Source organism: Schistocerca gregaria, chromosome 2, assembly GCF_023897955.1.
Source record: "Schistocerca gregaria isolate iqSchGreg1 chromosome 2, iqSchGreg1.2, whole genome shotgun sequence".
NCBI lineage: Eukaryota > Metazoa > Arthropoda > Insecta > Orthoptera > Acrididae > Schistocerca > Schistocerca gregaria.
Genome location: NC_064921.1, coordinates 650,162,157 through 650,176,275, shown reverse-complemented (window position 1 = coordinate 650,176,275; position 14,119 = coordinate 650,162,157). Strand labels below are relative to the sequence as shown.

The 14,119-nt window shown below is 39.5% G+C and overlaps 1 protein-coding gene across 1 annotated transcript in view; it reads right to left on the bottom strand.

Moving 5' to 3' along the window:
* The window catches only part of LOC126334683 (ATP-dependent zinc metalloprotease YME1L-like), a 105,386-nt gene that overhangs the window by 37,729 nt on the left and 53,538 nt on the right, over positions 1–14,119 (bottom strand). The window contains exons 6-9 of the mRNA XM_049997159.1: positions 12,215–12,309; positions 4,794–5,037; positions 3,164–3,296; positions 1,960–2,062 (exon numbers count right to left, since the gene is read on the bottom strand). Coding sequence (XP_049853116.1) covers positions 1,960–2,062; positions 3,164–3,296; positions 4,794–5,037; positions 12,215–12,309 — 575 coding nt within the window. The remainder of the gene's footprint in view (positions 1–1,959; positions 2,063–3,163; positions 3,297–4,793; positions 5,038–12,214; positions 12,310–14,119) is intronic.

The window sequence follows — 14,119 nt, the reverse complement described above, 5'->3', positions numbered from 1 at the left end:
CCCACGAAAAACTTCTTGGCTAGGAATGTATTGCTGCAAATACTGCTGGACAATAGAGGCCAGTAATGCTGTATTATATGTGGCTCCAATTTGTGGCCAAAATCTTGTCGGATAACACTGTTAGTATATTTTCTCAGTAATATGCCATTTTTATGGGCAATTTAAATACAACTTTATGCTACTCAGCCATTGCCAGTATACTTGCATCATTAGAATATATTAAAGTATCTGAAGATTACTTAAATATCTTTAGGGAAATCATTTATGAAGGCCAAGAACAGTTCAGAACCTGGAACTGAATCTTGCTGGGTATCATATTTAATGCTTCGTCACTGCAAATTTACTTTTATTTCTGTAGCATCATTTATTAATGTTGTGACAGTGCCACGACATTTAACAGTGCCGCCACAACAGTACACGCAAACGGCGATGGAGGCGCTGCGCAGCTCTGCTGAGCGCGGGAGCGTCACCTAGCTACGAACGGCGCCGGCCGCATGTCACGGCACGGCAGTCGAATACGAGATACTGAGTTGTTATCATGTAACCAGCTATTGTTCCTAAGTAAGAGTGTTTGAATATCCACGCAATTATTGGTGATTAAAGGTTACAACACTTTTTGGCAACGAGGTCGGATATTTTCACTGCGTTGTGGATTTGTGTGTTCGTGACGGGGCAGACATTGAACAGCTTATGCAAGCGCTCACTGAACAACAAACACAGCTGATGGCTGCGATTCAGGCGCTGTCGACGTCGCTTACTCATCGTCTGTCTTCCTCTTCTCTGCCTCCATTCCCTCCTTATGACGAGGCCGCTAAAGACTGGGAGGATTATGAGAAGCGTTTGCGGCAACACTTCTTGGCTTTCGGCATTGTCGACGCTCCTATGTGTAAGTAGTTATTTCTAACTTGGATTTCCCCACGGATCTATCAGCTGCTATCTCAGTAAGCCCCTCTGCGGGAATCTGCCTCTCTGTCCTTCCAAAAAGTGTTATAACATTTAATCACCAATAATTGTGTGGATATTCAAACACTCTCACTTAGGAACAATAGCTGGTTACATGATAACAACTCAGTATCTCGTATTTGACTGCCGTGCCGTGACATGCGGCCGGCGCCGTTCGTAGCTAGGTGACGCTCACGCGCTCAGCAGAGTTGCGGAGCGCCTCCATCGCCGTTTGCGTGTACTGTCGTGGCGGCACTGTTAAATGTCGTGGCACTGTCACAACAATTAATGTGATCCATTTTTGGTTATTCATGGTCATACATGTCTAGGAAATGGTTTCACAACCATAAAATAATGTGGAAGTTTCCCTAATATTTTATTATTAAGCAATCTAATGCTTTGCCAACATCACAGAAAAGGCCAAAATTTCTTCCAGAACTAACGTTTATTCAGTAAAGAAATCTTTTGGAGGGTGGGGGAGGAAAGAACAAATAGGGGAGATTGGTCTAATTATGGGTTATTTGCCTATAAACAGGTGTTACTACTGCATATTTTAGGAAATGTACCTTGACCCATTGACTAGTTATGAAGTTTTCAGTGATCTAATATTTTTGTTGCCCCTTGAACAACTAAGTTCACAAAACTACAAATGTCTGTGTAATTGAGTATAATGGAAATGTCCCCTCTTTGTTCTTGTGTTTTCAGATACTGTTAGGAAGAATTCACTGAATCTAATGACCGCTGATTTGAATCTAATGCCATGTGTCTCGTAGCTAATCAACAGAGAGTTTTATCATTTACCTTCTCAAGTTTAGTTTCATGACCGATAACACACCACATTGTCTTTGCTGCTGTTAAAATAACATCTAGGCAATCAGCTACAAGAAATTTAAGTAATTTTTTTGGAGCAACTGACTATCAGGCACTTACTCCTGACACTAATAATGAAACAAAGAACTATTTTCTACACATTAACATGACCAGAACACAAAATGTAAATTTCTGGAGTATCCTTACAGTTACTTCAACATCAAATCTTCCTGGACGGAGAAGAGCTTTATCTAAATCATCCCTCCTGTTTGTAGCTCCAAGGACTATCACTCCTTCATTCTGATGAAAACTGCAACAGACAAAATATGTAGATGTGACAAATTCAAATGTAAAACAAGTAAGGGGGAAACAATAAATCACCCCAAACAGAATAAATTGAGATTATATCAGAAACTGTCTACTTATTTTGCCCTCTTTCATCCTGTAATTACATATATGGATTGTAAACTGCTTTTTTATCTCCATTTGTAAGAATTTTCTAATTCTATCACTGAAGTAAAATATAGATCTAAAACTTTAATCTATTTCTGATGATTTCCAATATTCTACCTTAGATGCACGGGAAATAGTATCAACTGAGAAAGATGACACCATTCTTACATGCTATTGTAAACCTATGTCGTATTCCATTGTTTTGGACAGCACAGTTTGCAGTTGCCAAAATAATGCTGACAGTGCTTGTCATCTCTACGACCACAAAAATCAGCAAACTGATCTAACCATCAATACAATATCTGTCACAACAAAATGAAGCAACCAGCGATTGCACATTATTGAAATTATTTTAGATAAATATTACTGATTAATAGACGTTACGCTGATAAACAAAATGACAGTGTTGGTGCTCATATGTGTGACATGTTTAAAATAGTCTTGTCATGGGAAATTAACACAACTGAGTTCCATGCAATTTCAGTACTCAATTGAGCTTCACACAATTTTCTATACACACAAAGTGAAACTATGTCGGATTTCTTACTGCAGCTTGTTGCTAAAGCCCTTGGATACCAATATGTGAGAAATGCTTTTGTAATATATATATATACTCAAATAGACAGGTCAGAATGTTTTCAGTTGAAAGAAGCTGTATTTTTGACATACGCTAACACACAGGTACGTAAGTTTAACAGCTAGCTAGCTATATCTAATTTAAGTGCTTTTATGTACCATTCAGCATACCTTTGAGCTATGTAGCGATCTCTCCTCGTGCACTACATATAGTCAGCTGATACTATTTAGCTGCACTTTGACTCACTTAACATTTCAATACTTAGCAGATGTTACAGGTGAGCATTTCACATCTTTGACTTACTGATACCAAAGCATTTAGCTTCAATATAGTACAACCAGCAGAAAGAAAGACATAGATACATACATACATATAACTTACCCATCCATTTCCGATAACAGCTGGTTGATTGTTTGATTTGCATATGGATGGAGAACAGAGTTTGTACGTTTTGCTCCAACAGAGTCTATTTCATCAATAAAAATAACACATGGGGCACGATCTTTTGCTGCCTCTGTGAAAGATAGATTAAGTATAAGACTTTTGTGTAAATTCTTATCAAAGAGAAAGAGCAGGCATACTATCTTGAGCTGACATGTCCAACTTGTAAAAAACACAATTTCTATTCTCCCTTGACTGAAGGTTATAATGTGTAAGATCACACCGATTATCTGCGAATGCTGAACAAATATAATATACCTAGGTTACCAAATGATATATTTTGCCCAATCTTTGAAACAGGTTCCCTCATTGTCTTTCTTCTATCACACTACAGTTTGCACACTATTTGCAGGTACCAGTGGATAGCATATCATTCCCTGCATAACACTGTTCCATATTGAGCACAAAATGCTGCAAATCTGACCATCTTGCAAACTCACAAAGGGTAAAGGTCATCTTGACTGAGCATGCAGGGATTTAAAAGTGTCATTTCAATAGCCCCTACTTGGGTTGTAAAAAACTCATAGTTTCATATTAGATGAAAAATACACACTCTTTTCACTTGTGACTATTTAACGAGAAGCACATTCTTTAATGGTGCAAAATAACTGAAGAGCCCTTGTAGATGAATAAAATCTATAAAATACTGCAATAATGTTTAAAGACCATTACAAGAGGCTAAGCAATCACCAGCTGCTCTATAACTGTTGTGCATAAAAGAGAGAAAAATAATTCTTTGTATAATTTTTTTCCAGCCAGCCTCTTTACGCCTTTTCCAATGTCACATCACCTAAAATACCAGCAGACATGGAGAATCCTAGGCATAATTTATTCCATGCAGTCCTTACAGTGAAAACTACATGGTAGTGTACAAAATCATGTCTATCTTGTATTATCACATGCATGGTTGAAAACTATGTTCAGTTTCTCAATGACCACTTTGACAGCAGGCAAATACATCTTCACAATTGAGATAAATACATATATTTCTGGATTTTGATTAATAACAAAATTTATGAAGGCAATGAATGCATCTCATTTTTTATTCGCAATGTTACTGCAAGACCCACAATGAAAATGAATGCATAATGGTCCTCACAATGAAACAGCATCAGCAGCATCTAAATGTATTCTATGTAATAGAATGAAATCATATGCATGCAAATACTACTATCAGTCTTTTTGTGTCAAGTTAAAATCTTAACTACAATAAACACAGAACACAACTGCTATTTACAACTGAACAGTACAATACAGCGAGAGAACACAAGGGACATCATAACAGGAGTTAAAACTTGCTTATGAAGCAGACACAGCATCACTTAATTTCACTTTTCAAGTAGTGAATGGAGGTGAACGATTCTGATAAGCTGTCATCAACTAAGATGTGGATTTATTACCTGTCTCTTTCTAACTGTGGAGTGCAGAACACAAGAGCAAATTTTGCTGAGTTAATAATTATTGATTTGATGCTTGGCTGGATCAGTTCTACATATGCAGATACATCTAATTACTTGGTTAAGATAGCCACAAATTAACAATAATTAATAAAATTCTACTTGGAACTCACTGAAGAGATCACGAACTCTCCTAGCTCCTTGACCGACAAGAATCTCATCAAATTCTGGACCAGCTGCATGAAAGAATGGGACTCCAGCTTCACCTGCTACAGCACGGGCTAGAAGGGTTTTTCCAGTGCCTGGTGGTCCAACAAGCAGAACTCCTTTAGGGAGTTTCCCACCCAAAGCTGAAAATTTTTCTGGATTCTTCAAAAATTCAACAACATCCTTAAGTTCTTGTTTTGCTTCATCAACCTGAAACACATTACATATACTGCATTTACACTTTGGGAACTATGATCAACAATATGTCATAGTTAAACTTCTCACTAACTTTATCACCTTGTATTTTGTCAAAACATATATTTTAATAAAGTGATGTCTATAAAGCATTATTACCACAGAGGGAAAGGGAGAGAGAGGGAGGGTGAAGGGGGGGGGGGGGGGGAGGGAGGGGAAGGGGGGGGAGAGAGAGAGAGAGAGAGAGAGAGAGAGAGAGAGAGAGAGAGAGAGAGAGAGAGAGATGACTGTTGTGTGTAAGGGGTGGAGAAGAGCATTCAAAATGCAAATTAAGTTGCATTTTTCAGTCTACTGTAGCACTATAGATTGTAGCAGCAAGCAAAAATATGCTGGAGGACTAAATGTCACAACCAGGGATAAGGATCAATTTTGATATCTGGGACGCAGAATAGATCAACACAATGGATACACACAAGGCATAAAGGCAATGATAAGGGCAAAGGGATAGTCGTAAGAAGAAGCAGCAACTGATCTCCAAGAATGTAAAAATTGTGCCTAGTTTTCCATGTACTAAAAGCCAAAAAGAAACTTGTAAAATGAAGTCTAATTGGTGCAAAGCACCAGATGGTATGTGCCAAGCATGTGGTTATACTCTTAAACAGTTCCTTTTCAACTGAAACACATCAGATCACAATTAATTTCCGATCTTGAAGGGTTCTCAATGATTCAGTTATGGCTCTGATGCTGTGACCCGTATGTTGACATTAACAGGAGATGTGGTATTATTTTAGTTACATTTTCAAACAATAGAGAATCCAGGATAGAATGTAACAGTATTATGAAAAGGAAAGTTGCTACTTACCATGTAGCAGAGATGGTGAGTCACATATAGGAGGGGGGGGGGGGGGGGAAGGAGAGTTACAATATAAGTTTTCCCCATCAAGACCTTTGTCGAAAATAGATGACAGGCGCGACCCCCCCCCCCCCCCCCCCCCCCAAAACACACATGACTGCAGCACTGCAGCCTCTGGCAGCTGAACCACACTGTGTGTGTGTGTGTGTGTGTGTGTGTGTGTGTGTGTGTGTGTGTGTGTGTGTGTGTCACCTAGTTTTGACACAAAGGCCTTGATGACAGAAAGCTTATTTTGTGACAGTCTTTTGCTGGCCTATCTACAACTCAGCTTCTCCACTATTTGGTAAGTAGAACTTTCCTTTTCATAATACTGTTTAATTAGAATTTTCTATTTATATTGAAAACTTTCACTGTGACATTTAATGACTAGGGAATATGGAAGTAACAGCATGTTCCCAGTTTATATCACACCAGTTATATGCTGGCCACTTTGAGCACTAGCATCACATCAGATACACGGTGGTGTTACTGTGGCAGTTCATATCCACTTTCAATAGAGAGGTTGCTACCCTCAACCCTAAGTATGAATGTTGAAAGGTCTACTTCCTACAGCATGTGGTGTTCAATTCAATCTTGTTTATTAGCATTCTTGTATCTTATGAAATTACATAAGATTTGTAATAGACAATAGTATTCGAAAAAATTTAAAATTATATTGCAGTTAACAAAATATTTCTACATACAACATAAAACATAGTAAAAGAAGTTTTATCATATCTGTGTAAATACAAGTATGGGCACACAGATTTAAAACTGTTGGGTGCTGAACAGTGTGGTCATCAGCATCCTTTCTCAGGACCGTAGAATTTGTATACAAGAAATTACTCCTGTTAAATGAAAATGTCTGCTTGTGTCTGTGTATGTATGGATGGATGTGTGTGTGTGTGTGTGTGTGTGTGTGTGTGTGTGTGTGTGTGTGTGTGTGTGTGTTTGTGTGTGCGCGCGCACGAGTATACACCTATCCTTTTTTCCCCCTAACGTAAGTCTTTCCGCTCCCAGGATTGGAATGACTCTTTACCCTCTCCCTTAAAACCCACATCCTTTCATCTTTCCTTTTCCTTCCCTCTTTCCTGACGAAGCAGCCGCCGGTTGCGAAAGCTCGAAATTCTGTGTGTGTGTGTGTTTTTTTTATTCATTGTGCCTATCTATATATATAACAAAGATTCCAAGACTTACCAAGCGGGAAAGCGCCGGCAGACAGGCACATGAACAAAACACACAAACACACACACAGAATTACTAGCTTTCGCAACCGATGGTTGCTTCTTCAGGAAGGAGAGGGAAAGATGAAAGGATGTGGGTTTTAAGGGAGAGGGTAAGGAGTCATTCCAATCCCGGGAGCGGAAAGACTTCCCTTAGGGGAAAAAAAGGACAGGTGTACACTCGCACACACACACATATCCATCCGCACATACACAGCTGACCCACAACTTCTTCACTTTTGAAGGCCAGACATACCAACAATTAAAGGGAACAGCCATGGGCACCAGAATGGACCCCTCGTATGCCTTGGTGCACTGCCAGCACATCTTGGCACAGTGTTACACCGTCCGGGTTATCTGGATACTTCCCACCAACACCAACCTATCCGAACTCCGGAGATGGGAACTTGCCCTTCAATATATCCTCTCTTCTCGTTATCCACCAGGCCTCAATCTCCGCTAATTTCAAGTTGCCGCCACTCATACCTCACCTGTCTTTCAACAACATCTTTGCCTCCACACTTCCGCCTCGACTTACATCTCTGCCCTTACTCTTTGCCTTTAAATATGTCTGCTTGTGTCTGTGTATGTATGGATGGATATGTGTGTGTGTGTGTGTGTGTGTGTGTGTGTGTGTGTGTGTGTGTGTGTGTGTGTGCGCGCGCGCGCGCGCGACTATATACCTTTCCATTTTTCCCCCTAAGGTAAGTCTTTCTGCTCCTGGGATTGGAATGACTCCTTACCCTCTCCCTTAAAACCCACATCCTTTCATCTTTCCTTTTCCTTCCCTCTTTCCTGACGAAGCAGCCGCCGGTTGCGAAAGCTCGAAATTCTGTGTGTGTGTTTTATTTATTGTGCCTATCTACCGGCGCTTTCCCGCTTGGTAAGTCTTGGAATCTTTGTTTTTAATATATTTTTCCCATGTGGAAGTTTCTTTCTATTTTATTTACATCATATATACACACACACACACACACATTAAAAACAAAGATTTCAAGACTTACCAAGTGGGAAAGTGCCTGTAGATAGGCACAATAAATAAAACACACAAACACACACACACACACAGAATTTCGAGCTTTCGCAACCGGCGGCTGCTTCGTCAGGAAAGAGGGAAGGAAAAGGAAAGATGAAAGGATGTGGGTTATAAGGGAGAGGGTAAGGAGTCATTCAATCCCGGGAGCGGAAAGACTTACCTTAGGGGGAAAAAAGGATAGGTATATACTCTCGCGCACGCGCGCACACACTCGCGTGCACACTCGCACTCGCACACACACACACACACACACACACACACACACACACACACATTTCTATAATTGTCATATGTTAACAGCATTAAGAAAACAGTGGATGGCTTTAAGATGGCTGAATAATAGTATGAAACAGCCACCCAAAAATACATTAAAAATATCGTCCAATGAAATCGAATAAATTATTTTTTTAAATGTGTTCTTCGTATCATTATAATGAAGGGAAAAAGTCACCCTACTTTGAAAACAGACAATTCATGTATTCCTCAATCATCATCATCATCATCATCATCATTTAAAGCTTATTATGCCTTTCAGCGTTCAGTCTGGAGCACAGTCCCCTTATAAAATTTCTCCATGATCCTCTATTTGGTGCTAACATTGGTGCCTCTTCTAATGTTAAGCCTATTACTTCAAAATCATTCTTAACCGAATCCATGTACCTTCTTCTTGGTCTACCCCGACTCCTCCTATCCTCTACTGCTGAACCCATAAGTCTCTTGGGTAACCTTGCTTCTCCCATGCGTGTAACATGATCCCACCATCTAAGTCTGTTCACCCTGACTGCTACATCTATAGAGTTCATTCCCAGTTTTTCTTTGATTTACTCATTGTGGACACCCTCCTGCCATTGTTCCCATCTACTAGTACCTCCAATCATCCTATAGCCACTTTCATATCCTTAACCTCAACCTTACTGATAAGGTAAGCTGAATCCACCCAGCTTTCGCTCCCATACAACAAAGTTGGTCGAAAGATTGAACAGTTCACAGATAACTTAGTCTTGGTACTGACTTCCTTCTTGCAGAAGAGAGTAGATCGTAGCTGAGCACTCACTGCATTAGCTTTGCTACACCTCGCTTTCAGTTCTTTCACTATGTTGCCATCCTGTGGGAATATGAATCCTAAGTACTTGAAACCGTCCACCTGTTGTAACTTTGTTCCTCCTATTTGGCACTCAAATTTGTTTATATATCTTTCCCACTAACATTACTTTCATTTTGAAGATGCTAATCTGCATACCATGGTCCTTACATTTCTGATATAGCTCTGAAATAATACTTTGCAAACTTTCAATCAAATCTGCCATCACAACTAAGTCATCCGCATATGTGAGACTGCTTATTTTGTGTTCACATATCTTAATCTCACCCAGCCAGTCTATTGTTTTCAACATATGATCCATAAATAATATGAGCAACAGTGGAGACAGGTTGCAGCCTTGTCTTACCCCTGAAACTACTCTGAAGCATGAACTCAATTTACTGTCAACTCTTACTGCTGCCTGACTATCTATGTAAAGACCTTTAATTGCTTGCAAAAGTTTACCTCCTATTCCATAATCTCTTAGAATAGACAACAACTTCCTCCTAGGACCCCGGTCATAAGTCTTTTCTAGATCTATAAAGCATAGATACAATTCCCTGTTCCACTCGTAACACTTCTCCATTATTTGCTTTAAGCTAAAGATCTAGTCCTGACAACCTCTAAAAGGCCTAAACCCACACTGATTTTCATCCAATTTGTCCTCAACTAATACTCACACTTCCCTTTCAACAATACCTGAGATTTTACCCACAATGCTGATTAAAGAGATACCTCTGTAGTTGTTACAATCTTTTCTGTTTCCATGTTTAAAGATTGGTGTGATTACTGCTTTCGTCCAGTCTGATGGAACCTGTCCCGACTCCCACACCATTTCAATTATCCTGTGTAGCCATTTAAGACCTGACAATCCACTGTATTTGATGAGTTCCGACTTAATTTCATCCACCCCAGCTGCTTTATTGCACTGCAACCTATTGACCATTTTCTCCACTTCCTCAAATGTGATCCATTTCCATCATCTTTCCTATCCCATTGTACATCGAAATCTGAAACATTACTGATCATATTTTCACTCTTCAAAATATTCCCTCCATCTGCCCGAGGCATCAACAGGATTCACCAGCAGTTTTCCTGACCTGTCCAAAATACTTGTCATTTCCTTCTTACCTCCCTTTCGAAGACTGCTAATTACACTCCAGAATGGTTTTCTAGCAGCTTGACCCAAAGTCTCCAACCTGTTTCCAAAGTCTTCCCAAGATTTCTTCTTGGATGCTGCAATTATCTGTTTGGCTTTGTTTCTTTCTTCAACATAACTTTCTCTGTCTACCTGAGTTCTAGTATGTAGCCATTTTTGATACGCCTTCTTCTTCCTTTTACAGGCTGCCTTGACTGTGTCATTCCACCAAGCTGTTTGCTTCACCCTACCTTTACACACTACAGCTCCAAGACATTCTTTAGCCACTTCTAGTACTGTGTCCCTATACCTTGTCCATTCCTTTTCCAATAACTGGTACCTTTCTGAGATCACTGTTATGTACTTGTGCCTGATTTCCTTATCCTGGAGTTTCTCCACTCTTATCCCCCTACATATGGACCTGACCTCCTGCACTTTCGACTTCACAATACCAATTTCACTGTAGATTAAATAGTGATCAGTGTCATCAAAGAATCCCCTGAATACACGTGTGTCCCTCACAGCCTTCCTGAATTCCTGATCTGTTATTATACAGTCAATGACAGATCTGGTTCCCCTGCCTTCCCAAGTATACCGGTGAATGCTCTTATCTTTAAAAAAGGAGTTTGTGATTACTAAGCCCATACTGGTACAGAAATCCAAGAATTGTTTCCCATTCCTGTTGGCCTCCATATCCTCTCCTGATTTACCCGTAACCTTTTCATACCCTTCTGTTCAATTTCCAATCCTGGCATTAAAATCACCCATCAGCAGAACACTGTCCTTGTCCTTTACTCTAACAACTACATCACTGAGTGCGTCATAAAAACTATCCATCTTATCTTGATCTGTGGTTCATGGTGTGGGTTCCTGTTGTCATGTCCTAGTTCATGAACTACGGGCAACGTATGAGTGGCCAAGTAAGTGGTCCTGACAGTTGGGATACAAGGTACTTTGGAATAAGGGACCCAGGGCAAGTAAGGCTAGCAACCTGCTTGCCTGGTACTTTAAATATGATGCTGTATTCCTCAATTTAAAATAAATAAATAAATTGTAAAAAAAATTAGAATCCTTACATTCTTTTCATTTCCTATCCTATTGCACTAAACAGAATTTTTGGCTGAAAACAAGCACATTTTTGATATATGGCTTTTGTGCCTATTTATGTGTGTAACATCATTTACTTCTTTTACCATAGCTATGGAATTGACTGTTCAACACTTATAATTATTGGTGTGCCTTCCACAGAACAGACTTACATAAATACAGATACTCACCAGGGTCTTTATTTTAAAGTTTCTGGGGGAGGAGGGGGGTGGGGGATATTACACAATTTTCTATGACCCCTTTGATTATTCTTGTTGTTCTCTTCCAAAGTACAAATGAGTGTCATGCTGGTGCTCCCCCAAAACATTATGCCATATTTTAATATGCAAAGTAAGTATGTGTAACAGAGTTCCAATACTACAGAAATATTTACGTTCTTAAAAGAAAACAATCCATGAAGTAGGTTTTTTTCTTTCAGTCTCTATTGTGATTCTATCTTGTAGGTCAGCTTTAGTTCCAGAGAGAGAGAGAGAGAGAGAGAGAGAGAGAGAGAGAGAGAGATGCTAGGCATTTATGAAAATTTTTCCAGCATTATTTATTCACAGAATCTTTCTTTCTTCGCATTTACTCTGAATGAATTCAGCCTGGGTACTAACAGTACAAATTTCACTTTGTACAGGTAGTGTGGCAGGTGGAATTACATGAATTAAATTACTATTAATCATTAATTATATAAAACAAATTAACACTAATACATGGTTCATAGTTAACATACCCCCTTTACATCAGCAAATGTGATGTGTATCTCTTCAGGATCCACTTCTATTTGGCTGCCTAGCTGCACACGGAAAACAGAGCCACTTGTGCTTGCTGTAAAACCAGACTCACATTGCAATGACAAAATAATAAGCAAAATGAAATTTACATTTGCAAAAGTTTTTTACAATATGGAGCTTAACGAACAAATAATCATTACCATAACTGTAAAACTGAAGAACAAGGAAAAGGAAAGAATAATTGTAAACTAGAATGTAGAATTAAAATGACACATTATTTAACTTTGGCTTTGCAAATTTCTTCAGTTATAATTAGAGCTGAGAAATTCGATTTCCAAGTCTTTCATTTACTTTCTTTCTCTTACAAGCAATAGACAAACGATACTCTTAACAGTATTCATATGCTGCAGGGGAAATGGAAATAGTGAAGTGAAGATATCTCTTCCAATTTGATGATAATGTCCTCCTAGATGCACATAGGGTACGGGGAGAAGTGACCCATGTTACAGTGAAATCATCACAGTTTCAAATAAGATTATTTCTTATGGATGTTGACTGTACTTACATATCTTGCTATTTGACTGACAAGCTTATTCTTTTTATTTAGATGTTGTGTTTCTCTTCTCTCCCCCCCCACCCCCCCCACCCCCCCACCCCCTTTCATCAGAATTATAAGAAAAAAGAAAAATAAATCTCAGTGCTTTTTCTGCTGCATGCCATTTCCAGTTAGTTTCCCACCACTAAACAATTGATCAAAAGGAAGACATTTTTACTGTAAGTATTAACGTACAACTAAAAGTTGGTGCGATTTCCTCTCTGCAGGAAATCAAGTAGGTCTGTGAGATGCATTCAAAAATTAGTCTGATTTGCAAGATTTGCTCATTGTTGAGTTGGTAAACATGCTGTGCTGTGTTGTGTTAAGTTGTGTTGGTAAACATGTCTGAAAAGTATCTGCACACTGTTAACCATACTGTATATTACTCTGCTATCAGCTATCAGAAAGGTTGGATATTTCTGACTTTGGAGCCATTAGATTCTTTCCCAAGATTGACTTCACAGTTTGTGTAAGATTACAATAGACAAGGCAAGACAGTAAAGGTGGAGCGACAGGAAGACAGACGGTACAGTGAGTACCAATTCCATGAAAAATTGCGACAGTTTTGTAAAGGATTGGTGGCTGAAACAGGAGGCAGTGCGCCATATTTGCTAGATTCATATATTAACATCTGATAAGTATAATTAAGCTGTTACTGTGTATCCAGCTCAGTACATTCTCAGGAGGAAGCGTTAATCCACTTATTTCAGGTCTCATTTTTATAACAATTTTATTAACATCAGAATTATGACACGCAGATTAAGCACTTCGTGCACCTTCAGTGCCCGTGAAAATAATGCTACAGAGTGGAGTGATTCGGGCTGTCCGGTCAATCTGGAGTAAGGGGTTGAAAGGCATGGTTCATGTTACTAGCCACACAAAAAAGACAGAATATTGAAACTCCCTGGCAGTTTAAAACTGTGTTGTGGACCGAGACTCGAACTCAGGACCTTTGCCTTTTGCGGGCAAGTGCTCTACCAACTGAGCTACCAAAGCACGACTCTCGCCCCATCCTCACAGCTTTACTTCTACCAGTACCTCATCTCCTACCTTCCAAACTTTACAGAAGCTCTCCTGCAATCCTTGCAGAATTAGCACTTCTGGAAGAAAGGATATTGTGGAGACATAGCTTAGCCAAAGCCTGAGATTTTCACTCTGCAGCTGAGTGTGCGCTGATATGAAACTTCGCAGGAGAGGTTCTGTGAAGTTTGGAAGGTAGGAGACGAGGTACTGGCAGAAGTAAAGCTGTAAGGACAGGGCGTGAGTCATGTTTGGGTGGCTAAGTTGGCTAAAGACAAAGATCCTGAGT